At 40.1% G+C, this 26920-nt stretch overlaps 1 protein-coding gene across 2 annotated transcripts in view; it reads right to left on the reverse strand.

The window, feature by feature from the left end:
- The window catches only part of RTN4 (reticulon 4), a 74603-nt gene extending 47924 nt beyond the window's left edge, over positions 1-26679 (reverse strand). Inside the window, exons 1-3 of one of the 2 annotated variants that reach the window (XM_027555305.1) lie at positions 25868-26679; positions 3531-3587; positions 429-2831 (exon numbers count right to left, since the gene is read on the reverse strand). In XM_027555305.1, coding sequence (XP_027411106.1) covers positions 429-2831; positions 3531-3587; positions 25868-26441 — 3034 coding nt within the window. In that variant the 5' untranslated portion in view covers positions 26442-26679. The remainder of the gene's footprint in view (positions 1-428; positions 2832-3530; positions 3588-25867) is intronic. The other variant, XM_027555306.1, reaches the window with a different exon arrangement.
- Between the last annotated feature and the right edge of the window lie 241 nt (positions 26680-26920).

The following is a 26920-nucleotide window of genomic DNA, read 5'->3' on the forward strand; positions in this document are numbered from 1 at the left end:
ATAAATAACAGAAATGTTCTTTCCTTAAGATTTTAAAATGAAGATATTTCTGGGAAACAAAAGTAAACATATCTGAAAATACTTCGTTTTTAATACCTCTTGCTCTTTACACTATTAGGAAACACTAAAGCAAAAGAGAAGAAAGAAACAGATGTTGAAGTCAATTCTAATAAAATTTTGTTCCAGTTCTGTGGCACAATACAAAAATTACCAACAAATAATTATTGGCAAGTTAAGAGCAAGAGTGAGTGATGAGTGCAAGAGGGGTAAAAAAAGCACTAAAACCTTTAACTGAGCCAGTAAAAAGAATTCTTACCGATGTGATATATTTAGACCCTATAAACATAACATGCTACAGAAAAGGTAGTAGAATGTTCCATAAGTCATAAGGTGGCAAGAAAGCACAAAATAATGTATGGATTGATTACCTGAAGTTTTACTCAGCTCTGCTGAAAATATAGCAGATGGAGATCTTCGCTCTTTTTCTGTATCAGAAGGAAGTTTTCTCTCGGCTTCTTTCACAAGAACTTTGGGTTTTTCTATGCTGCCTATCTCTGCTTGAGCATCCAAAGCAGAAACATCTGGAGGCAGTACGGGCACCTTTGAAACATCACCCCTATCTTTGGAGAACTCATCTGGGATATGAACTTCCTCTTTAGGTTGTATACTCTTGAAAGAAAGGTCATGGGGCAATCCTGCACAAGCCAATGACCCAGCTCCATCCTGGATGTCAGCAATTTCACTTTTGTGGGCTACTTCTAGGTCAGTGTATTCCCTGGCTAATGTAGGAGAAGAATCTGCTTTAGAACTGACAAAGGTCGGGAACTCATCTATAATCTCAATCGGAGATGAATCTGAAAATGTTTCACTTTCTCTTAGGTTTGCTTCCTGAGCAATGAATAAGCCATCACTTGAATAAACTGCAGTATTGAGCTCCTCCATCTGCAAAGGGATTTTCTCCTTTTGGGTCAATGCTAAAACTTCATCAGGTGCTAAGGTATCTTTTGTGATGCCTAAACTGGGCTGAAAAGACTCCAAATACGGTTTTCCTCCCTCAGGTGATGGTGAAGCACTGAGTTTTCCCTTATTGTCATGTCCTGTCACTGACTCAGATGAAATTTCAGTGAGGTTTTCTTTCACAAGTATTACAGCTTCATCTTGTTTTTGTGGAACTTCGGGTATTGAATCATCACTAAATAAGTCAACTGGTTCAGAATCGGGGGAGGAATCTTCAACTAGCTCAGAATGCTCGGGCACTGGCTGTGCAACTTCTGCTATTTCTGAATAACTAGAGAAATCTGGAGTCGGTTCAGTAGAGATCTTTGTTTCTTTAATTAAATCACATGCAATAGATATATAAGGAGCTTCTGTTTCCTGAACAGCTACACTAATACCTTCAGGCTCTGTGATTTCTTCATTCATTCCTGATTCTTTTTTTAGTGATACATTCATGGCCTCCTCATATGGTGGGGGATTTTCAGGCTCAAACTTTATGCTTTCATAATTAACTGAAGGAGGAGTTTCTAATGGTGATGAACTGAGCTGCACTGCAGAAGCACCAGCACTAGGAACTACAGAATTTAATGGTGCTTCCATGACAATGTCAGGCAAAACCGGTGACGGAGTAGCTTCAGATTCTTCAAAAGATGGGCAAAGCTGTGTTACAGGGTAAAGTGACTCCTGCACAGCTTCTGAAGTTTGAACCAGGTCCATTTTTGTTTCAAAGGCAATTTTTGTACCAGTAGCTTCATTCAATTCACTTTCACATGCTTCCTGAACCAAATCTGGGGTTAGACCTTCAGGCATGTTTGCCACTACTTCCTCGGTCACCTTTGACACATGATCTGTTGTAACGTAATCTGTCTTAGACTCCTGTGCTGCCATAAGGAAAGGGTTTGATGTTTTGACACTTGCATTCTTCTCTGTTACAATTTGTGCCTTTTTTTCTTCTATCTTTTTTTCATCTGTCTTATTTTCCGAAGTATGATCTTCCAACAAGGGAAAAATGTTTGTTGAAACATTCTCAGTTGTTGGGTTAAAGGGAGCACACGTGATGTACGCTCCGGAACCACCTCTTACAGCTTCTGGTGTACTGGGAAATGAAGCGTCATCATTACTGCTTTCACTATCTTTTTCACGATTTGTTTGTTCAAGGCTATCTGAAAAACGTTTCTTATCCACTTTACCTTCCAATTTGCTCTCTATATTACCTCCAGCAACCAAAACATCACTATCTTGCTTGTAAGTATCTTTCACTTCCCATACTCGCTCAAATGGTTTGAAGTCTGCATATTCCTCCCTCATAGAAGCTTCTGCTGCAACTCCCTTTTCATTAAAACTGTCCTTTGTTTTTTCTGGAGACAGAACTCTATCTTCTTTAACTGATTTCGTAAGGACTGTAGATAACTCCTGCTGAGTATGAAGGATGTTAAGACTAACTAAGTCCTCTTCTTTATCTTTACTCCTCACAACTATTTCGTCCCTAGGATTCGCTACTGTTATGGCAGGTTCTGCCTTTTGAGAGCCACTGAATGATGATTCCATTTCTGAATATTCCAATTCTGAAAACTCTGTTAAATTTCTCTCTACAAATGGATTTTTTGCCTTCTCTGAGAATGCTTTAGAAGCTTCATTTGAAGTTGCTGGAAGTGTTCCTTCAGTGGGTAGTACTGCTGGTAAATCACCAAGGTATTCACGTTCTTTAAAAGAAGCAGCTGAGAGAGGAGATAAAGAAGGAAGAGAAGCAGCAGTTTCAGGCAGGACAGATGGAAAATCCTCTTGACCAGCAGAAACAGTGTTACCTGGCTGCTCCTTCAAATCCATAACTTTTTCTGTGACCGTGGACAGAAAGAAAAGTTAGAGAATGCCAGTGCTCTGATGCTAATGCTCAGAGTTAATGCAAGTTTTATGACAGATTCAAAAAACAGTGTTAGTAAAGACTTACTGTTAACTAAAATGCTAATAACATTTAGTTTATAAATAATTATCAAGTCAACTGAATCATTATTGAAGAAATTAAAGCTATGGTCAAAAAACATGTGCACAGCTACAGAGGCAATTATATGCCATGCAAAGACATCAAGTCTTTGAGAAAAACCTCAAGTAAAATTGAGAAAAACTACTATTAACTAGTATTAGAGGAAGAAATGAGAATTTGAGAAGAGAGTTTGACCGACAGTACAGAAAAGAAGGGGCAATGGATAATTAAATGCCATAGACTGGCATTCTGTTCTGTGAAAGCCTGTCAGCTATAAGAAAATAAACTATATTTGGAGGAAATGATTAGTCAATAAGTAAACATAAATCAAGGGTCCAAGAATTCTTTACACATTTCCAATTATTAATCAGGATTCTGCCCATTTCTCTCTTGGATACAGCATATAAAATGCAAATTTCAACTTGGTCAGTAGACAAACATTCTTGGAATCATGCTAATTTTTAGTAAATTCAAACTACTAAGCATAGTTAACAAAACTAAAAAGTTAAAGTTAGAATACACAGAAGATAAAAGGCTAGCAGAAAGAACTTGCCTGCAGAGGAGTGTATCACAGGCTCAGATGCAGCAGGAAGAGCAAAAAGTGTCTCATCTGAAAAACAAATAGAATATAACCTCAGCAGAAATAAAGACAGAGCTGGAAGGAGACTAAAGAGGAGCAAGCAAGGGGTTCAGTTTGTAATGAGTTAACACAAAACTTTATCTACAGAGAAAAAGTCAAGATGGAAAGGAAAAAGTAGTACCATTAGTAGTTCCATTAATCCAGATTAAATTATAATTTACAAAATTGACTAAATGATACCCATAGAACCTATCATTTCTCAAGAGGCAATAACATGTTTATGTTAAAGAAACTTCATGAATCATCATGGCTTTAATACACTAATCTTTTCTTTTTTATTGGTCTATGTTCAATTTTGGAGAAGGTAATGGCACCCCACTCCAGTACTCTTGCCTGGAAAATCCCATGGATGGAGGAGCCTGGTAGGCTGCAGTCCATGGGGTTGCTAAGAGTCTGACACAACTGAGCGACTTCACTTTCACTTTTCACTTTCATGCACTGGAGAAGGAAATGGCAACCCACTCCAGTGTTCTTGCCTGGAGAATCCCAGGGACAGGGGAGCCTGGTGGGCTGCCATTTATGGGGTCACACAAAGTCGGACAAGACTGAAGTGACTTAGCAGCAGCAGCATGTTCATTTTAGAAGAACACTTTCAGAAAATCATGCATATTCTCTATTTGTTATTCTAAGTGCTTTACATGATGCAAGAACTCATTTTACTCCTTATAATTCTGTTACAGTGTTGTTAATATCCCATTTAACAGATTAAAAAACTGAGAGACAGACAAATTAAGAAACTCACTCAGTACATAAGTAACAAAGACTCCGGGGATACATCAGTAGCAAGACTCCAGAGCTCCCTTTCTTAACCAATGTATGCCGTATGTTATAAACTGTGTTTCCCCCCAAATTCATTATGTTGAAGTCCTAAGGTCCAGTGAGTCATGTTTGAAAACGGGGCCTTTCAGAGGTAAAGAGGAATACATGAGGTCATGAGGGTCGGGCCATGGTCACATAAAGAGGTCATGTGAGCACACAGTGAGAAGGCAGCAACCTATACGCCAAGAAAACAGGCCTTTAATGAAACCTAACTTGCCCATGCTTTGGTCTTAAGACCTTCCAGTCTTCAGAACTGTAAGAATTAAAGTTCCCTTGTTTAAGTTACCTAGTCTATGGTGTTTTGTTATGGCAGCCCATAGACTAATACACTACATATTGGTATATTAACCTTGTACAATGTCATTTTATACCTGCTGGCGGGCAATCTTATGCAAAATATCTTTGGTTTACACTAGAGAAAGGCCCCTAACAAAAGACAACTTGAAATAGTTTGAGAGATGACAGGAGGTATTTCTTTCACATAGAGGAAATAATAAATTTGGACACTTCTACTGGTAAGGACAAGCTAGACAAGCCTGATCAACACAAAAAAAGAGCAATCAGAGATGTGGCTATCATGAACAAAGTCTTTTCTTCCAAGGGTATTCTTCTCAAAGAATTCAAAATGTCACATAAAATTTAAAAACAAATTCACCCTAGGTATGATACCTAAAGGATTCTCAGGGCTTCCCTAGTGATTCAGTGGTAAAGAATCCGGTTGCCAATGCAGGCGACACAGATGGGTTCAATCCCTGATCTGAGACAATCCCACATGCCGCAGAGCAACTAAGCCTCTGTGCCACACGATTGGTCCTGCGCTTTAGAGCCTGAGAGCTACAACCACTGACCTGCACACTGCAACTAGTGAAGCCCACACGCCTTTGAGCCTGTGCTCCACAAGGGAAGCCAGCAGAGAAACCGGTGTGCTGCAACTACAGAGCAGCCCCCACTCACCAAAACTACAGAAAACCTCACACAGCAACAACGACCCAGCACAGCCAAAGTAAATAAATAAATTATTTTAGAAAGAAATAAATGCTTCTTAGATTGGTAGTGAGGTGAAATCCATGACAAGCATTTAGAAGTCTCCTATAACCCAGAACCACAGGCTGGATAGGCCACTCACCCAAACCATTGAGACTCTTTGCCTTATGAGATTTTGTAAAATGTACACATATGCGTGGGCTTCCCCAGTGGCTCAACGGTAAAGGATCTCCTTGCAATGCAGGAGGCGCAGTTTGGTCCCTGGGTTGGGAGGATCCCCTGGAGGAGGGCATGGCAACCCACTTCAGTATTCTTGCCTGGAGAATCCCATGGACAGAGAGTCTGGTGGGCTACAGTCCCTAAGGTCGTAAAGAGTCAGACACGACTGAAGCGACCTAGCACACACACACGCACACATATGCATACACATTTTATTTTTTAACTAATACTTAGCATTTATTTCATGCTTACTGCCAGGCCAAGGACTTTTCATACTTAATCTACACATCAACCCAATGAGAAATATGAGAATTTTTACAGATGACAATCTAGTAGCTTGCTCTAAATTACACAATAGCCTAGATTTAAAATCCATGCTCCTGCTTCAGTGTACACACTTTTAAAAGATGATTTCTGTAATATTAGTTAAATTGTTTCTCATTTGTAAAATCACAATTTGAAAATTCCTTTCAGCTAAGATAATGAATTAAAATGTTGTACAAAACTGAGATTTGGGGGTCAAAGGAAAAAACCAAATAATTACACAGCTGCTCCATCTAAATAAAAGGTAGCAAATTCCTAAGAAAATGGTTGTTTTTTTCTTCTAGACAATATAGTTAAAAACCAACTAATTCAGAGACAGTCTATTTGGAAAGTGAACTAGAAACCTGTTACGTTAAAATTATAGGGAAAGGAAAATATATCTACAATTGTGCCAAAATTTTAAAGTATTTTTTTTTTCAAAATATATCCTTACTGCTATCCAGAATCACTCTTACAGTAAAAATTATATTTCTGGCACTTGGTCAAGTAAGAAAGTTTACAAACTGGTAGTTGAAATATTCACTAAAAAAAATTTTTTTCAATCCCCATTTGTGAAATGAGATTCAATCCAAAATTAGTCACAAAACAAGTATTCCATTTCTAAAAGTGCTTAGGGAAAAAAATCCAGAAGAGATCACTAACATTTGGCCCTGAAGAAGAGAGCTGCTCAGACTCTCACTAAGGCCCACTATGAATCATGGGATCAAACTGCCTGGGTCCAAATGACAGATCCGTCACTTACAAATGTACAACCCTGAGAAAGGTATTACCGAGCCTTTCTGGGCTTCATTTCCTCATATGAAATAAGAAAAGAAATAGTAACTACCTCAAAAAGTTGTCAGAGAAAGAAGGGGAAAAAAGAAACAACTTGCTCTAAGTCACACTGCTAGGATACCAGAGAGCCAGGATTTGAAAAAGGTCTCTCAAGCTCAAGTGCTTTATCTTCTGAGGGATGTATTTATGCACAAATGCAACTGTTATAAATTACATATTCCTAGTTGATCAGCCCCATAAGTTTGAGCTCCTGAAACAAGAAAAATTGTCTCCCAGCAAATACATTGTAATTATCCAAAATATTTGACTGTTTGCTTCTACTTCACAATGTAACATCTACACTATGTAAAATATTCTATAGATTCAATGTACTCTCTATCAAACTACCAATAGCATTTTTCACAGAAGAACAAAAACATTTCACGGTTTGCATGGAAACACCAAAGACTCCGAAAAGCCAAAGCAATCTTGAGAAAGGAAAACACAGCTGGAGAAATAAACCTTCCTGACTTCAAACTATATTACAAAGCTACAGTCATCAAGACTGTATGTTGTTGACACAAAAACAGAAATATAGCCCAATGGAACAAGATAGAAAGCGGAGAGATAAACCCACATAACTATGGGTACCTTATCTTTGACAAAAGAGGCACGAATATAAAATGGAGAAAAGATAGCTTCTTTAATAAGTGGTGCTGGGAAAACTGTACAACGACCTATAAAAGAATAAAACTAGAATACTTCCTAATACCATACACAAAAAAAACACTCAAAATGGATTAAAGACTTAAATGTTAGGCCAGAAACTATAAAGCTCTTAAGAGGAAAACATAGGCAATATATCCCCTGACATAAATCACAGCAAGATCCTCTAAGACCCACCTCCTATAGTAATGGAAATAAAAACAAAAATAAATAAGTTGGGACCTAATTAAACTTAAATGCTTCTGCACAGCAAAGGAAACAATAAACAAGATTAAAAGACAACTCTCAAGATGGGAGAAAATAAGTGCAAATGAAGCAACTGACAAAGGATTAATCTCCAAAATATAAAGACACAAATCCAAAATTAAAAAAGCACAATATAAAATCACAATATAAAAGCTCAATATCAGAAAAACAAAAACAGCCCAATCAAAAAATGGGCAGAAGACCTAAACAGACATTTCTCCATAGAAGATATACAGATGGCCAATAAACACGTGAAAAGATGCTTAACATCACTCATTATTGGAGAAATGCATATCAAAACTATAATTAGGTATTACCTCACATCACTCAGAATGCCCATCATCAAAAAAAATCTACAAACAATAAATGCTGGAGGGGATGTGGAGAAAAGAGAACCCTCCTACACTGTTGGTGGGAATGTAAAATGATACAGCCAATATGGCAAACAGTAGGGACATCCTTTAAAAAACTAGGAATAAATCTATCATATGACCCAACAATCCCACTCTTGAGCATATACTCTGAGAAAACCACAATTCTAAAAGACACACGTACCCTAATGTTCATGGCAGCACTATCTACAATAGCCAGGACATGGAAGCAACCTAGATGTCCATCAACAGACAAACGGATAAAGCAGATGCAGTATGTGTGTACAATAGAATATTACTCAGCCATTAAAAAGAACGAATTTGAGTTACTTTTAGTGAGCTGGATGAAGCTACAGCCTATTATATAGAGGGAAGTAAGTCAGAAAGAGAGTAACAAATACCACATATTAACACATATATGCATTGGAGAAGGAAATGGCAGCCCACTCCAGTATTCTTGCCTGGAGAATCCCATGGATGGAGGAGCCTGGTGGGCTACAGCCCATGGGGTCACAAAGAGTTAGACATGACTGAGCGACTTCACTCACTCACTTACCCACCCATTTGCATGGAGGCTCTATTCAGCCAGGTTTAAGTCAGTGTTCTACCATAGCAACTACTTTTTAAAGTTAAATCCATACATAGGCTAAAACCAAGTACATAGCACTAAACTGTAAAACGGGATATATTTAAAGACAAGAAATATCAACTGTTTCAGAATTAGTCCAGGAAAATATGACTGCATTACTTTAGATGAACAAAGGCAAATATAGAGGTGACCAGGAGGAGTTTGGTTAGAAAGTAAATGAAATAGTAACAAATTGACCTCAGGGGTAATAGATAATTTTTAAAGAACAGTTATTTGTTGACACAATGCTTTGAGTTGAAAAATCTTATGATACACATTAGGTACGTTAAAAAAGGAGAGGAGAGATAAGCAAATATGTTCATACCAGCTACAATACTATTTAAGTTGTCTGCTTTTATTATGTGTTATTATATCATGAAATGAACCCATCAACACAACAAAAAGATCACTTACTGAATGGGAAAAGATATTTACAAATGATATATTCCATGATACATTTAGAAAACTAAGATCATGGCATCTGGACCCATCACACCATGGCAAATAGATGGGAAAACAATGGAAACAGTAAGACATTTTAATTCGGGGGGCTCTAAATCACTGCAAATGGTGACTGCAGCCATGAACTTAAAAGATGCTTGCTCCTTGGAAGAAAAGCTATGACCAACCTAGACAGCATATTAAAAAGAAGTGACCTTACTTTGCCAACAAAGGTCCATCTAGTCAAAGCTATGGTTTTTCCTGTAGTCATGTATGGGTGTGAGAGCTGGACTATAAAGAAAGCTGAGTGCCAAAGAACGGATGCTTTTGAACTGTGGTGTTGGAGAAGACTCTTGAGAGTCCCTTGGACTGCAAGGAGTTCAAACCAGTAAAGGAAATCAGTTCTGAATTTTCTTTGGAAGGACTGATGCCGAAGCTGAAGCTCCAATACTTTGGCCACCTGATACGAAGAACTGACTCATTGGAAAAGACCCTGATACTGGGAAAGACTGAAGGCAGGAGGAGAAGGGGACAACAGAGGATGAGATGGTTGCATGGCATCATCGACTCGATGAGCATGAGTTTGAGCAAGCTCCAGGGGCCGGGGATGGACAGGGAAGCCTGATGTGGTGTGGTCCTTGGGGTCGCAAAGAGTCTGACATGACTGAGCGACTGAACTAAACTGAAATTGATGAGAGGTTAATATCCGAAATATACAAAGAACTCATACAACTCAGCATCAAAAAACAAACAATTCAATTTTTAAAAAATGAGCAGTAAACTGAATAGATATTTTTCCAAAAATGACTAACAACAGATGGCTAACAGGCACATGTAAAGATGCTCACTAATCATCAGGGAAACGCACATTAAAAACCACAATGAGATACCACCTTACACTTGTCAGAATGGCTATTATCAAAAAGACAACAAATGAGTATTGGTGAGGATGTGGAAAAAAGGTAACCTTTATGCATTATTGGGAATATAAATTGGTATAACCTCTATGGAAAACATTGTGGACATTCACAAAAAATAAATTAGAATTACTATTAAAAAAAAAAAAAAACTAGGAATAAATCTATCATATGACCCAACAATCCCACTCTTGAGCATATACTCTGAGAAAACCACAATTCTAAAAGACACACGTACCCTAATGTTCATGGCAGCACTATCTACAATAGCCAGGACATGGAAGCAACCTAGATGTCCATCAACAGACAAACGGATAAAGCAGATGCAGTATATGTGTACAACAGAATATTACTCAGCCATTAAAAAGAACGAATTTGAGTTACTTTTAGTGAGCTGGATGAAGCTACAGCCTATTATATAGAGGGAAGTAAGTCAGAAAGAGAGTAACAAATACCATATATTAACACATATATGCACTGGAGAAGGAAATGGCAGCCCACTCCAGTACCCTTGCCTGGAGAATCCCAGGGACGGGGGAGCCTGGTGGGCTGCCGTCTATGGGGTCGCACAGAGTCCGACATGACTGAAGCGACTTAGCGGCAGCAGCAGCAACACATATATATGGAAACTAGAAAAATGGTATTCATGAACCTACCTGCAGGGAAGAAATGGAGACACAGATGCAGAAAACGGACTTGTGGACAGAGAGGTGGAAGAAGAGGGTGGGATGAATGGAGAAAGCGGCATCAACACATACACGCTATCGAGTGTAAAACTATGGTGGGGAGTTGCTGTACAACACCAGGAACCCAGCTTGGGGCCCTGTGATTAACTAGAGAGGTGGGATGAGGGGACGGGGGGTTCAACAGGGAGGAGATATACATGTAATTGTAGCTGATTTGGATTGTTGTATGGCAGAAACCAAGATAATACTGCAAAACAATTTTCCTCCAATTAAAAAATAAATTTAAAAAGGAGTCAAAAATAAAAGAATGACAGATTTTTAAAAAATGAGAAACAAAAAACAAAGAAACCAAAACCTTAGTCATCCAATCTCATTTGTACTATTTGAACAGCCAGAGAAATAATAAATATTAGGGACTTAATTATATCCAAACTAAGTAAAAACATAATGGCATATTGAAAAAACAAAAACAAGTTTTCACTAAATAGGCAAAAGGAATCTAGAACTCATTAAGTCTCTCCCCTACAGCCATCAAAAAGGACAATTCGGTTTATTTTCTTGCTCAAAAGACATTTACGCGCTCCTGGTTATACACTGAATTATACCAAAAACTCTAAGACATATTAAGGCCTGCACTGAAAAAGTGAAAGTGTTAGTCACTCCGTTGTGTTTGACTCTTTGCGGCCCCACAGACTGTAGCCCTGCCAGGCTCCTCTGTCAACGGAATTCTCCAGGCAAGAATACTGGAGTGAGGCGCCATTCCCTTCTCCAAAGGATCTTCCTGAAACTGGGTCTCCTGCATTGTAGGCAGATTCTTTACCATGTGAGCCACCAGGGAACCTCCAATTTAACTGTCCAAACTTATCTCAACATATTATCTACACCAATCAAACAAACTTCTTCCTGTTCAAACCCATGCTTCCCTCTCATGCTTCCCTCTCATGTTAATATCTGAATATTAACATCCAGTAATGCTCAAATTCACCATATTCAGCCCCAATAACTTTCTAAAATATACTCAACCTTACCTTATTTTTGTTAGTCCTCTGCATTTCTACTTACCAAAGCTCAGAGTACCTTAAAGTAACTTATTCAAAGCATAGTTAATGACAAAGCTAGAAATTTGAAATTTAAACTATAATCAGATATACACTAATTTCCTTATTACCCTCAGTAAAAGGAACAGAATCACTGAATTACTTATAATAACAGTATGAAAGATTTCCAAATGATCTATTCCTCACATAGGCCCTAGTGCTCGATTCTTTTCCTTACCAAAGCCTAAAACTAGAACATAAGTTTAGACTAACTGCCTTAGGACTACAAACTTTGAATGCTAATTACTTCTACCAAACAATAATCAGTGTCAAAATTAAAATTTACTAGAGAGATTTCTTTTAAGTAAATCACTTCTCCGAAAAAGTAAAAATGGCGTTATCAATTTTGAATTTGTTACTGGTAAACTGGAAAAACATATACACTATCAATCTCTGGAGAAGGACATCGCTTTCTTGCCTGGAAAATCCCAAGGACAGAGAAGCCTGGTGGGAGGCCATGGGTTTGCATAGAGTTGGATGCGACTGAAGCAACTTAGCACGTATTACAATCTCACCAACGTCCACACATTCTTATGCTGACTGTTTCAAAACCAACTGGTCAGTAAAATCATACCTAGCTTATACAACAAGGAAAATAAACTGCGTTTTAAAATCATGGAGAAGAACCTCTGCTCCTGGCTATGAGAGTAATTTTATCACACTAACCCTTCCAACATAAACAGCTATAAAACTGGGCAAAATATATGAAGCAACTGTCCTGAGACACTGGACCACAGGCAGCACAGGAGTGTAATTCCTAAGAGGCAAGCACACCAGCCGAGTGCCCTGGCTTTCCGAAGGCTCTTTCTGTCAACAGCACATGGCAGAGCCGCCCCAGGATACTGCACTCTTGCTGGGCAGAGGAAGCTGTTGAGTTGTCTGGAATTTGTGGAGCAGGGTGACATACAAAGGAAAGCTTCAAAGAAAAGGAGCTCCAGAAATCTAGACAGATGTTCCCTTTAAACCTTTAGCTGAATACAATGCTGCACAGACACATCACAAGACTTACCAAGACCCAGCAGACTAATCTATGATCAAGCTGTGAACTGAGTGGATATTCTGGAGGTCAGACTGTGTTGTAAGACCTGACCTAAAAGTGTTGGCCAGTCAGAGTAGAGACAGCTCCTGAACATCCCAGCACAAAAATAAGATTCCAGAAAAGGTACACCTTAAGAGTGGGACTACGTAACCCTAAAGTAAGGGGTACTCTAGGACAAGTCAGCAAATACGGCTCATGAGCCAAAGCTGTACTGGAAAAAGCCCATTCGTGTGTCGTTTTGCCTATGGCTACTTCTGCACTGTAAGGGCAAAGAGGAGTAGTTAGATAGAACCTGTATGACCTGCAAGCCTAAAATATTTACTACTCTGCCCTTAAAGAAAAAGTAAATCACTGCTTTAGACCCACACAAATTTTAAAATCAAGACTTGAAAAGATTAAAGTGATTTGTCAGCAACCAACTGTCTGCCAAAATCCAACCATATCCATGACAAGCAGTATAAAATAAAAAAATTACTGGACAAGAAAAGAAGCAAGAAAATATGAGAATAAGAAAAAATAGCCAACGTAAACAAAAAGAAATAGTGTAAATGTTGGATTAATGAATATTAATTGGAAATTAAAACAGCTTTTGTAAAAGACCAACATAATGAGTGAACAGAGAATCTTGACAGAAAAACACAGACTAGAAAAAGAACCAAATGGAAATGCTATAACTGAAAATCACATTAATCTAAAGAAAACTTCACCAGATAAGCTTAAAAGCAGATTGGACAATGGAGATTGGATCAATAAATTTAAACAAAGAGTAACAGAAACTATCCAAACTGAAGCACAGTATGAAAAACAAAAAGCTGTGGGGGGAGGGGGAATAAATGAACAGTCTCAATAACTGGTGAGATAACCAAGCAGTTAGTTCAGTCAGTTCAGTTCAGTCGCTCAGTCGTTTCTGACTCTTTGCGACCCCATGAATCGCAGCACGCCAGGCCTCCCTGTCCATCACCAACTCCCAGAGTTCACCCAAACTCATGTCCATCGAGTCAGTGATGCCATCCAGCCATCTCATCCTTTATCATCCCCTTCTCCTCCTGCCCCCAATCCCTCCCAGCATCCGGGTCTTTTCCAATGAGTCAACTCTTCACATGAGGTGGCCAAAGTATTGGTGTTTCAGCTTTAGCATCAGTCCTTCCAATGAACACCCAGGACTGATCTCCTTTAGGATGGACTGGTTGAATCTCCTTGCAGTCCAAGGGACTCTCAAGAGTCTTCTCCACAGTTCAAAAGCATCAATTCTTCGGCGCTCAGCTTTCTTCACAGTCCAACTCTCACATCCATATATGACTACTGGAAAACCCACAGCCTTGACTAGACAGATCTTTGTTGGCAAAGTAACGTCTCGGCTTTTGAATATGCTATCTAGGTTGGTCATAATTTTCCTTCCAAGGAGTAAGCGTCTTTTAATTTCATGGCTGCAGTCACCATCTGCAGTGATTTTGGAGCCCCAAAAAATAAAGTCTGAGGCTGTTTCCACTGTTTCCCCATCTATTTCCCATGAAGTGATGGGACCAGATGCCATGATCTTCGTTTTCTGAATGTTGAGCTTTAAGCCAACTTTTTCACTCTCCTCTTTCACTTTCATCAAGAGGCTTTTTAGTTCCTCTTCACTTTCTGCCATAAGGGTGATATCATCTGCATATCTGAGGTGATTGATATTTCTCCCAGCAGTCTTGATTAAAGCTTGTGCTTCTTCCAGCCCAGCATTTCTCATGATGTACTCTGCATATAAGTTAAATAAGCAGGGTGACAATATATAGCCTTGATGTACTCCTTTTCCTATTTGGAACCAGTCTGTTGTTCCATGTCCAGTTCTAACTGTTGCTTTCTGACCTGCATACAGGTTTCTCAAGAGGCAGGTCAGCTGGTCTTGTATTCCCATCTCTTTCAGAATTTTCCACAGTTTTTTGTGACTCACACAGTTAAAGTATATGTAAAATGGAGTCCCCCCAAAAGGCAATAATATAGGGGGAAAAATTACGATTATTAATGGCCTAAAATTTGACAATCGTGATAGAAAATACCAGCCACCGAAGCTCAATGAACTACAAGCAGGATAAACACAAACCACAAAGAGATAACTGTAGAAAACAAAGGGAAAGGGCAGGCAAACAATATTAAGAATGACCTGACTTCTCAATTGGAAACAATGTAACCCAAAAGATAATAGAACATTCTTTAAAATGATGCAGAGAAAGAAAGTGAAAGCCTAGTGAACTGAGTGCAGTCAACCCTTTGTTGTTGTTCAGTCACTAAGTCATGTCAGACTCTTTGTGACCCCAAGGACTGGAGCACGCCAGGCTTCCCTGTCCTTCACCATCTCCCAGAGTTTGCTTAAACTCACTCCCATTGATTTAGTGATGCTATCCAAACCATCTCTTCCTCTGTCACTCCCTTCTCCTGAGCTCCATCCATCTTTTCCCAGCATCAGGGTCTTTTCCAATGAGTCTTTCACATCTGGTGGCCAAAGTACTGGAGCTTCAGCATCAGTCCTTCCAATGAGGATTCAGGGTTGATTTCCTTTAGGATTGACTGGTTTGATCTCCCTGCAGTCCAAAGGACTCTCAAGAGCCTTCTCCAGCACAATTTGAAAGCACGAAATCATGGGCGCTCAGTCTTCTTTATGGTCAAATTCTCAGATCCACACGACTGCTGGAAAAACCACAGCTTGGACTATACAGATCCTTGTTGGCAAAGTTATGTCCCTCTTTTTAATATGCTGTCTAGGTTTGTCATAGCTTTCCTTCCGAGGAGCAGCTGCAGTCACCATCCTCAGTGATTTTGGACCCCAAGAAAATAAAATTTGTCACTGTTTCCACTTTTTCCCCTTTTATTTGCCATGAAGTGATGGGACCAGATGCCATGATCTTAGCTTTCTGAACAATGAGTTTTTAAGCCAGCTTTTTCACTCTCTTTTACCCTCATCAAGAGGCTCTTTAGTTTCTCTTCACTTTCTGCCATAGAGGGGTTATCATCTGCCTATCTGAGACTGTTGATATCTCTCCCTGCAATCTTGATTCCATGCTGTGATTCATCCAGCCTAGCATTTCACATGATGTACTCTGCACATAAGCTAAATAAGCAAGTGACAATACACAGCCTTGACTTACTCCTTTCCCAATTCTAAACCACTAATTCCTTAATTTGCCAGTCTACTCACTAAATTGATAAACCAAAAGTCAGTACTTACAGAAATGGGCAAGTGCAGAGGAACCAAACATTCCAGTCCCCCAACATACTGAACACACGATCAGGTGAGGTCAAACAAAGCAACCCTATGCCATCTCGTTTCAGCTCCCATACAGTAAACAAGTATTCTTTTAGCAGTCTATTCAGTGCCCCACTGTTTACATTTCTATGCTTTTTGTTGGTGATTCTGATGTGGGCCCTAAGCATAGTGCTTAAGTACTATCTCGTGTTCTTAAGAGCAAGAAGATTATGATGTACCTTACAGAGGAAACACATGTTTTAGATAAGGTTCATTCAGACATGAGTTATAGTACTCTTGGCCATGAGTTCAATGTTAATGAGTCTACAATATATATTAAATAATGTGTTTCTTTAAATAGAAACACGCCTAAAATAAAGTTATATACTTATCATTAACAAAAACGCCATGAGGTTCACAGGAACCTAACCCTGTATTTCCCCAAGCAACAATGATTCAGTCAGTATCTGCTAATTCAGTACCTTCTGTGATTTTATAGACCATTACAAACAATAAAATTAACTGTATTCTTCAAAAAAAATCCTTCAAAAATAAAGATGACTTAAGATAATAGAGATAAAAGATGAAAACAAAAAATGAAAGATTTCATCACCAAGGAACCAGAACAACAAGGAATGTAAAATGAAGGTCTTCAGAAAGAAGGAAAAAAGATACCATATAGAAACCGAATCTTCATAAAGGAATGAAGAAGGGCAGAAATGGTAAATATATGAGTAGATACAAAATAGTCCCACTTTCTAATTTCCTTAAAGAAAAGGTAAATATATGAGTAAATATAAAGTATTCTCATTTCTTTCAAGAATAACTGATTTTTAAAACTTAAATAACTACAATATAGAGAGAGTTAAAATGACAATGACAATAAAAGCACAAAAGATGGAAGGAATATACAGAAGTACAAAAAAAAAAAAAGCAGATGGAACTAAGAGAAAAGAGACTTAAATGAGCTATACTAATAATTACACTGAATATAGTAAACTGCTCCAATTAAAAGGCAGAGATTTTCAGACTAGATGAAAACCCTACTAAATGTCACTTACAGGACACACACTTTAAATATAAAAACACAGAAAGGTTAAAAGTAAAAGGCTGTGAAAGGATATACGATCCAAGTACTTATCCTACAAAATCTAGAATGGCGATATTAATGTCAAGCGAAATAGATTCAAACAAAAAAAGTATTACTTTCAGATTACCAGAGGTAAACAGGAGCATTTGATAATGATAAAAGAGCAATAAGACATATGCTAAATAGATATATAACAACACTAAAGGTTACACAGGAAAGGTGTAATGGAAAATCATGAAGCAAAAACTAAAAGGAGACAAGGACAAATCTACAAACATTATTTAAACATGTTAACACTCAACTCTCAGTTAACTGATAGACTAGACACACATGCACATACACACATTCTACACAAGGATACTGATGGTTTAGACAACACCCCAATAAACTGACTTCATTATAGTGCACTACAACCAATAACAGAATATACATTCTGCTCAAGTATGCATGGAACATACACCAAGATAAACCATTTCCTGGTCTACAAAGTAAATCTCAATACATTTAAAAGGACTGAAATCATGCAGTACAGGTTCTCTGACCACATGAATTAAGCTGAAATCAATAAAACAGAAAAATTCTGGAAAACCCCTCAAATGTCTAGAAATTAAACACACAATTCTAAATAGCTGATGGATCAAAGAATTATCACAGGAAAAATTAAACAGTAATTTAAATCAAATGATAATGGAAATCTGCAGAATACAGCTAAAGTAATGCTTAGAGAGAAGTTTATAGCTCTAAATGCTCTTAAAAAAAGGGTTAAAGTTTAAAGCTTCCACCAGAGGAAACTAGGAAAACAGCAAGTAAATCCAAATAAACAATAGAAAATAAATAAAATAACATCAGAAACCAATGATACAGGAAACCTGCAAACTCAAGAGAAAAGTCAATGAAACCAAAAGTTGGTTTGTTGAAAAGATTAATAGAAGTGATAATCCCTAAAATGATTAAGAAAAAGAGAGGAAAACACATATTGGAAATAAAAGAGGGACTAGCTCTATAACTTCTAAAAAGGTATGAGGTTACACAAACAAGTCTATGCCAATAAATTAGACAACTTAGGTTGAGTGGACAAATTCCTTGATGTTCCCTCATAAAGATGAAATAATGAAGTTCCTTGCAAAGCATACATTTCCAAAACTGACACAAGCTGAAACAGAAAATCTGAATAGCCCTATATCACATTAGAATAGTATACCTATAATTTGAAACCTCCACACAGAGAACTCCAAGGCCAGACAGCTTCACTGTGTGCGTGTTCTCAGTCACTTCAGCTGTGATTCTTGCCACCCTACGGACTTTAGCCTGCCAGGCTTCTCTTTGTGGGATTCTCCAGACAAGAATACTAGAGTGGGTTGCCATTTCCTCCTCCTGGGGATCTTCCCAGCCCAGGGATTTCTTGCACTGCAAGTGGATTCTTTACCCACTTATCCACCTAGGAAGCCCCAACACTAATAAATTCTATCAACACTGAAGGATGCTTACACAAACTTTTTCAGTATATTAAGAGGAAGCACTTCCCAAAATGTTTCATAGATTTATGCACTAATACCAAAACCAGACAGAATTATTACAAGAAAATATAAAATACCGAAAAATAAGGACTTCCCTGGTGGTCCAGTGGCTAAGACTACAAGCTCCCAATGAACCCCCAGGGGCATGGGTTTGATCCCTGGTCAGGGAATCAGATTCCACAGGCTGCAACTAAAGATCCTGCATGCTGCAACAAAGACCCAGCTCAGCCGAATCAACTAGTCAGTCAAAAAAAAACCCACACACAATGAAAAAAAAGAAACAAAGCTATTTTTAAAAAAATAGAGAAAAATATTCCTTACACAAGGCATGCAAAATTGTTAGCAAAGTATCAGCAAATTGAATTCAGAACTTCGTAGAATAAAACTCTCAATTTAATAATGATGTTAATTAGTTGAGACTGAGAAGTTCTAAAGACTGTGAAAGGGACTTACATGATAGGTTTAGGTGTATTTAATAAACTCCCTTAGAACAAAGATGAACAGAATTTTAAACAAGTAAATTCCCTCTGAGACCAAAGACTCCAGCAGATTTTAAAAAATTGTTCATGCTTTAGGTCAGCTTCACCTAGGGCTGTCAGTATACTAAGATAAATAAATTTAATAATGGTGCCTTTCAATTAGTGAAGTTTATAAGTCAATCTATAAAGTTCAGGAGGGGAATAAAATGAGTTTTTTTTTTTCTCTTTTCACAAAAGCAGCTGACAGGTTTGTAAATATATGATTGTTCCTACAGTAAAACCACAGGAGTCCTCTGCTTTTAAGACAGCAGAAAATACTTCACAGGAAGGGGCTTGTATTCTTTCCTTACCTGCCACATGTACCTCTCATAACTACAGTCTCTACTCATCTTCAAGTCTCCATACTCAGCCCTACACCTGGTTTTAAAAAGGAGTATGCTAACTTCATTGGAGAAAGCAATGGCAACCCACTCCAGTACTCTTGCCTAGAAAATCCTGTGGACGGAGGAGCCTGGTGGGCTGCTGTCTATGGGGTCGCACAGAGTCAGAAACGACTGAGCGACTTCACTTTCACTTTCACGCACTGGAGAAGAAAATGGCAACCCACTCCAGTGTTCTTGCCTGGAGAATCCCAGGGACGGGGGAGCCTGGTGGGCTGCCGTCTATGGGGTCGCACAGAATCGGACACGACTGAAGCGACTTAGCAGCATGCTAACTTCATTGGAGAAGGAAATGGCAACCTACTCCAGTGTTCTTGCCTGGAGAATCCCGGGGACAGCAGAGCCTGGTGGGAGGCCGTCTATGGGGTAGAACAGAGTCAGACATGACTGAAGCGACTTAGCAGCAGCAGTAGCAGCAACATGCTAACTTTCCTTAATCTTGAACTCCCAAGAGACCACCAGTATGACCAGCCTCCTGCCAAATCTGTTTGAAGAAAACTTTATAAGCCTTCTTCATCTATCGTAATAAGAACAAGACATTAAAGAAGTAATTTTTAGACAGCCACATAAGGATTCAGAGACTGCTGAAAAGATAATCCAATCTTTAGCAGCTACAGCTCCTACTACAGGAGTAGGAGTAACACCTACTGTACTACTGTTTGGCATTATCCACCAACATTTTCAATGCTTTACCCTTTGAATCAGTAATTCCACTTATGTGAATTTATTCTACAACACATAACAGCATGTATTTGCAAAGAAGTATATATAAAGGTGTTCACCACAATGTTACTTGTAACAGAAAAAGCTGAAAAATAACCTAATTAACTATCAATAAGAGACTGGTTAAATAAAAAAGTACATCCATATACCTTGCATTTTTAAATAGATCAATGCTTTAATTCATAGGACTTGGGATTTTTTTTTTCCTTTCTGGCCAAACCACAATGAGGAACGTCCCTGATCAGGGACTGAACATGTGCCCCCGCAGTAGCAGCACAGTCTTAACCACTGGACAACCAGGAAAGTACCAAGACTTGGGACTTTTGAGAGAAAATATTTCAGTACTTCTAAAGTCACACAAAATACAGATCAGGATTCATCTATAATATTAGTTCAACAAATACCTGACTGCCTATGCCACATCTAAAGGATTGCGCTCAGCAATGGAGAGATAGTGCATGTGGTCCTTTCCCTCAAGGTAAAAAGGAAATACAGTCCCTTTCCTCAAGGAGCATATAATCTGGGGAACAGAAATGAGTGAACATACCATTCCCATATATATGGTATGGTGAGGTAAGAGCAGAATGTTATGGGAATGCATGAGTAAAGTGATTTAAAAATTAAAAATCACCATTCCAAGAAACAAAAAAAATCATTAGTTTAAATGTGAAATTATCAATTCCTCCTTTAGAGCTGAAAGAATGATGAGGCCTTCAGTCTGAGAAAACTCTAGCATCAGTAGAGCTGGGTCCTCCCACAGTGCATGCCTATGGCCTACACTAGCTAGCCACAAAGGTCACACTCACCCACTTAAACACTGGTGATGAATTATGGTTCTGCTCTTACAGTTCCCATCCCTGGGGCTGTCACCCCCAGAGCAATCTTCTAGGGTCTATATTTAGAAACAGGAATAAAAATTCTCAAAGAATACACTATAAGAACAGTTTGTCTACCAACATTTGCTTCTACTTCGAGGTCCCAGGGAAAAAAATCAAGAAATATCATCCATTTGGTTGGTACTTTTATCCTGGGCTAGCAAAGGACCTTTAAAATGTGCCATTTAAATTGGGGCTTTGCAACAGCAGTGTTTCAAATACTCTGTTTTTAAGTATATTATGAAATAACTACACATGATACAGAGCTAATTATTAGACAATAGGTGTGTGTGTGCTAAGTCACGAGTCATGTCGGACTCTTTGCCACCCTATTGTAGCCTGCCAGGCTCCTCTGTCCATGGGATTCTTCAGGTAAGAATACTGGAGTGGGTTGTCATGCCCTCCTCCAAGGGATCTTTCCAACCCAGGGATCAAACCTGAGTCTCTCATGTCTCCTGCAATAGCAAGTGGTCCTTTACCACTAGCACCACCTGGGAAGCAAGCACACATAGATAACATAGTAATCCTCCAGGTTTACAGAAAGAGAGTGTTAAGATAGCATGTTTCTAAATGTTATTTCACATAATTAGATATTTATTAAAGATTCAATATAACTTCATCACTTCATTTTAAAAAGGATTTGAGGAAGCTTGTTGGTTACTAAAAAGAACTATAAATTTGACACTGAGCTTCCTAGGAACCAATCTGAAAAGTAATTCACTTTATCCATAAGTCGGACATGACTTAGCAACTAAACAACAACAAGCACAGCACCTGTTCCCAACTTTTATTCCTCGTCAGAACATTAGAAATGGTTAACAAAAGAATTATTCAGAACCTCTACACCCATCAGTTTCATTCCTTGTTAACATTTTCTAGATAAAAATGAAGAAGGGAGGATGGGAAATGGATTTTGACATAACATCTCTTTCTTTGGTGACAACTACTTCCTGGGAATGTCACATCACTGTTTACTTGAACTTTATGTTAAAGACTAATATTTAAACTATATAAACTATATATCACTCAGAATCTTTTAACACTTCTATCATGTGCTTCAATACTGATATAATAATAAATGACTGTAAAAATGACTAATAACTTTCAATCCTTAAGCCATATAATGAGCAATATTATACTATACTTATGAGCAATATCCAATTCTATACAAATTTCCATTTCAAAAACTTCTGATAGTCTCAAATTTAAAAACCACCAACATTATATTATTTGTATCCATGGCAGTTCTCTTTCATAAAACTTCTTCTTAACCTAACTATAAAAACAGAGACTCAGAGCCAAAAAACTCATCCTTCCTAAAGTTTTATATTCCTCCCTATATTCCATTTCCACTAAATGAACTAGTTCAGGCTCTACTCACCTCTCTCAGAACTACTGTGAAAGATTTCTAAATAGTTTCCATTTTTTCTTTCCAACCTATCTTGAAAATTGCCACCAATTCACTTTTCTAACACTGCTTTCATTATTCCATGCCTCAGTTCAATAATTCTTGATGGCTTCCCAATGCTGAAAGCAGTAATTCAGGAAAAGGACGATAAATAAGGAAATAACATCATATTTTGGAAACAACAATGAAAACACTTTTTGCCTCATAATTTAAATTGCCAAGTGCAAGGGCAACTGTGGATGGCAGAACATGAATAAAAGCAGGATAATAAAACCCTAAATCCTTAACTTGGCATTCGACACCCTTCAGAATCCAGATCTACTGCACATTTTACTGGCTTAAAAAACATGTCCAGAGATCAGCTCAACGCCATCCTTAATGAATGGTTTGCATCTCTCAACTCAAATTTCTATCCAGTTTCCCTTGCATGTTCTCAAAGCCTAGGTTAAACAACCACCATTTTAACCTGAAGCCAATGTTTCCCCATGAAAAACAGTCAGCAGGGGAAAGACTTCAGTCATTCAGCATGGGGATGCTCCAAGTACTGATACAACAGCAAACAGCAAAATTACAATTTCTCAAATAAGGGAAATCAGCACTTACTCAAGAAGAGGTTAAACAACAATATGCAATACACAAGTGTCAGGGATCTACCATATGCAATAACATAAACCGTCCTCCAGTCAGACTGATCTAGGTTTCTAACTATGCTCTGCACATTTCTCACCTCTTTGTCTTTACTCACATCCATGCTTTTAGTTTCTCTCAATCTTCAAAACTGTTATTTCTGCTCCAAAACCCCAATATAATTAAGGAGCACATTTCTAAACTGAACAATGTTTCAAAAAGCGAAATTTTTTACCATGGCCTATTAGAGACCTCAAATGACCTAAGTGTAGTCTACCACCCACCCTCACCTTAACACCCACCACTCTCTCCTTAGCTTTCTCATTAGTCTTCTTACTAGCTTCTCAAACATACATTACTGCATCAAGGCTTTTGCCTCCCAGGAGCTTCTTGGAAATTTTTTTATATCTGCAGCTTAAATCTTACCTCCTCAGAAAGGGCTTTCTCTGCGCCACCCTATCTAAAAAGGTTCCCACACATCTCAATAATTTTCCACATCATCATCCGTCCTATGCTGCTCATAACACTTAACACTAGTCTCAGTTCCTTAATCAGGTGTTTATTATCTGCACTCCTCTCATGGGGAACACATCTGTCTTGCTGATTGCTCCATCTTCCCAGCCTAGAATAGTGCCTCTTTGTACGTAATCAATAACCAGCTGCAGCAAAGAACTGTTAAGAAAGCCAGACTCAGTGACATGGTAACTATCTGACCATAATCACAATGTTCCTTTATGTCCTAAAGGAACTAAAATTTCTAGATAGGTAACATCAATACAGAATTAGGGAGCCATGTAAAGATAGAATTGCTAAGTGACGCAATATTCTCTCTCCTTTGTCTTCCAAAGTTAGTATTCCTAAAGTCAAAATACAGAAAGAATGCTGTCACCTCCTGACTCTCCAAGGTTCAAAGAACAGAACTCTTTTCTTTCCACATAGGAATACAGTATGAAAAATCAGTTTGCTTTTCTTAATCATTAAATTTATCACTTGTAAATGTCTTATTACTTGATATTTTCCCACCTCACTTTAGTTTCTCGAAAATGTGTTTTTACTCATAAAAAGGAAAACTTGAGTTACTTCTCACATTCTAATTATCTGTAGTGGAGTAATTAATGTTTTGAGTAATGCTCTGGGGTATGTCAATATCACTATTGACTTATTTTCTTCCTTGTGGTGCAAGAGTGAGCTGAAGAAAAAAAAAAATTCTTCCATGATCTCCCACTGAGTATCTTTTTCTGGAAAAACCACCGTTTCTAAAATCCTACAAGGCTATGACAATTTCTCACCAGGCTGTTACACTACCTGATTCTTGATCCTGGCCTTTTTACACATAAAGGTCCTTCTACTAGTGGGACGCTTTCTGTCCCCAAACTAACAAGCTACTTGTTAATAATTAACGTGTCTAATAGGATGAATTCTCAACCTGTAACAAACTTTTTTCTCTTCCAGAATAAACAATCTCCCAAAATGAAAAGGATAATAAAACAATCCTTCCTAAAGTAGTAATAACAAACAATCAGGTGCTGGTAAATGAAAAGATTTGAAAACTATTTACAGACAATGCAAATCTGTCTCTGCAGCCCTAAAATATATTACTTCTACGAAACAGTATTTCTAACCAACAGATGAAAACGTCTGTCTCAAAACATTTCATAAGTCCCATGGTAAATCTGCCACAATTTCAACTGTCCCCTTCCCGCCAGGGAATCCACAGGTTTCCCCTTCTTTGGGAATGTCAACCATTTTGCCTTCTCCTTTTATCTCTACTATTCAATTACGATGCATTAAGAGGGTAAACCTGTGCATTCTAACAGCTATTCCCCTCCTTCTGCGGCAGAGCTCCCGGCAGAACTGCGCCCCCTTGGAACACGGTGCCCAGGTCCCATTTCCCCGGCTCCGTTAAGCTGGTGGTAAATAGCCACATCACAACCCGAGTCAACTGGGCGGTGGCAGGACCTCGCCGAAACTCCGCTCCCCAATTCTCCACGCGTCACACCACTGGAGGCGCTCTCCCTTCACTGCAGTCAGGTCAATGTGGACGTTTCCCACTGGACCGACTCCCCACGAGCGCGGGGCCGGGGCGGGGTAGATGAAGAGCATGGGGCCACTCAAGCCAAGGAAGGGGTGAGGAGAGGGACCAGGGCTGAATGCGGGCAAAGACCAGCAAGAAACTGCGTCTTTTCCCCAGGAGCAACCTAGTCGGGCAGACAAAAGATTAGGGCGCCAAGGCCTTCCATCCTCACCCCGGAACCAAGGCAGCCCGATGAATTCACACCCCTAGTTCCCTCCTTACAGACCCAGTTCCTGCAAGAGATGGGTTCCTAACTTCCCCGACCCGGTGGAATGGAGAGCAGACAGAACAACCCGGGAGCGGTCGGGGCGCACGTGCTCCCCGATACCCAGACGGACAATAAAGAGTAAGCCCGGGCTTCCTCTGCCGCCCCACCCTGCTCCCCACGGCTCCCACCAGCGGGGGCGCCTTCGCCCAAAGATCTGCAGACAAAGCCCCCTCCGGATGGAGAGAAGGGCAGGGTCCAGGCTTTAGGGGCTGCGCACAAAAGAGGGAGGGGCGCGAGGGGCAAGAGGGGCGGCGGCGAGGCGGAGGGCGCGGCACTCACCCACTGAGCCCGAGGAGCCCCTGCGTTTGGGTGCGGCCGGCGTGGAGGGGGGCGCGGCGGGGGCTGGGACAACCGAGGTCCACGAGGGCTCGGCCTCAGGGCTCACGTCGGCCGGTGGAGGAGGGGGAGGCCGGGCCGGAGGCTCCTCGTCTTCAAAGAGCTTGGAGGGCGAGTCTGCTGTAATGGAGGGTGGGGAGGGCGCGGGCACCGACGACGACACGGGGCTCGGGTCCCAAGACGGCTGCCGCTCCGGAGCGGCGAGGGGCGCGGCCGGCAGGGGCCCCCTGGGCGCCGGGGGCACGAAATCATTGCCGAAGTCCACCAGGGGCGCGCTAGCCGGGGTGGCGGCGGTGGCGGCGGCGGCCACCGGGGCCGCCGACAGCGCGGCGGCGGGCTTCCTCTCTAGCACCTCCAGCTCCTCCAGGTCTTCGTCCTCGTCCTCGTCTTCCTCCTCCTCCTCCTCTTCCTCTTCGTCCTCGGGCTCCTTCACGAACTGGTACTTGAATGCGGGCTGAGGCCGAGGTGGGCTGTCCGAGGACGAGGAGACCAGAGGCGACTGGTCCATGTCTTCCATGGCTGGCAGGTCAGAGGTGATGCTGCAGCTGCTGCCTCCGCGGGAGAAGCTTCTCAGAGCCGCGGGCGGTTGTGGGGGGTGGGGAGGACTGAGAGGGGCAGGGCCCAACGAGCCGAGGGACCTGCAGTGGCGACAGCTCCCGGAACAATGAGACTGCTCCTCCAGCCTCCGCGCCCGTGATGCGCCACCCGCCCCGTCCCCAGTTGCCGCCGCCGCCGCCCAGATGAGAGAAGGAGAGAGGCCAGCCGACGCTCCGCCCAGTTTGGCGTGACACCCTCCCAGCCAGGGAGAAGGAGGCACTAACGCGGGAGGGAGAGAGCCAATCGGCGAAGAAATAGAGTTGACGGGCAACCAGTCGGCCCAATAGAAAAGGAAAAAGACGAAAGTGGGTGGGTCTCACTGCACTTCCTCTTTCTTACCGGCCCGGGTGGGTTCGATGGGCGGGGTTTGGAGCTGGGAACCCCACCGACTGCCTAGGG

This window comes from Bos indicus x Bos taurus, chromosome 11 (assembly GCF_003369695.1).
Source record: "Bos indicus x Bos taurus breed Angus x Brahman F1 hybrid chromosome 11, Bos_hybrid_MaternalHap_v2.0, whole genome shotgun sequence".
NCBI lineage: Eukaryota > Metazoa > Chordata > Mammalia > Artiodactyla > Bovidae > Bos > Bos indicus x Bos taurus.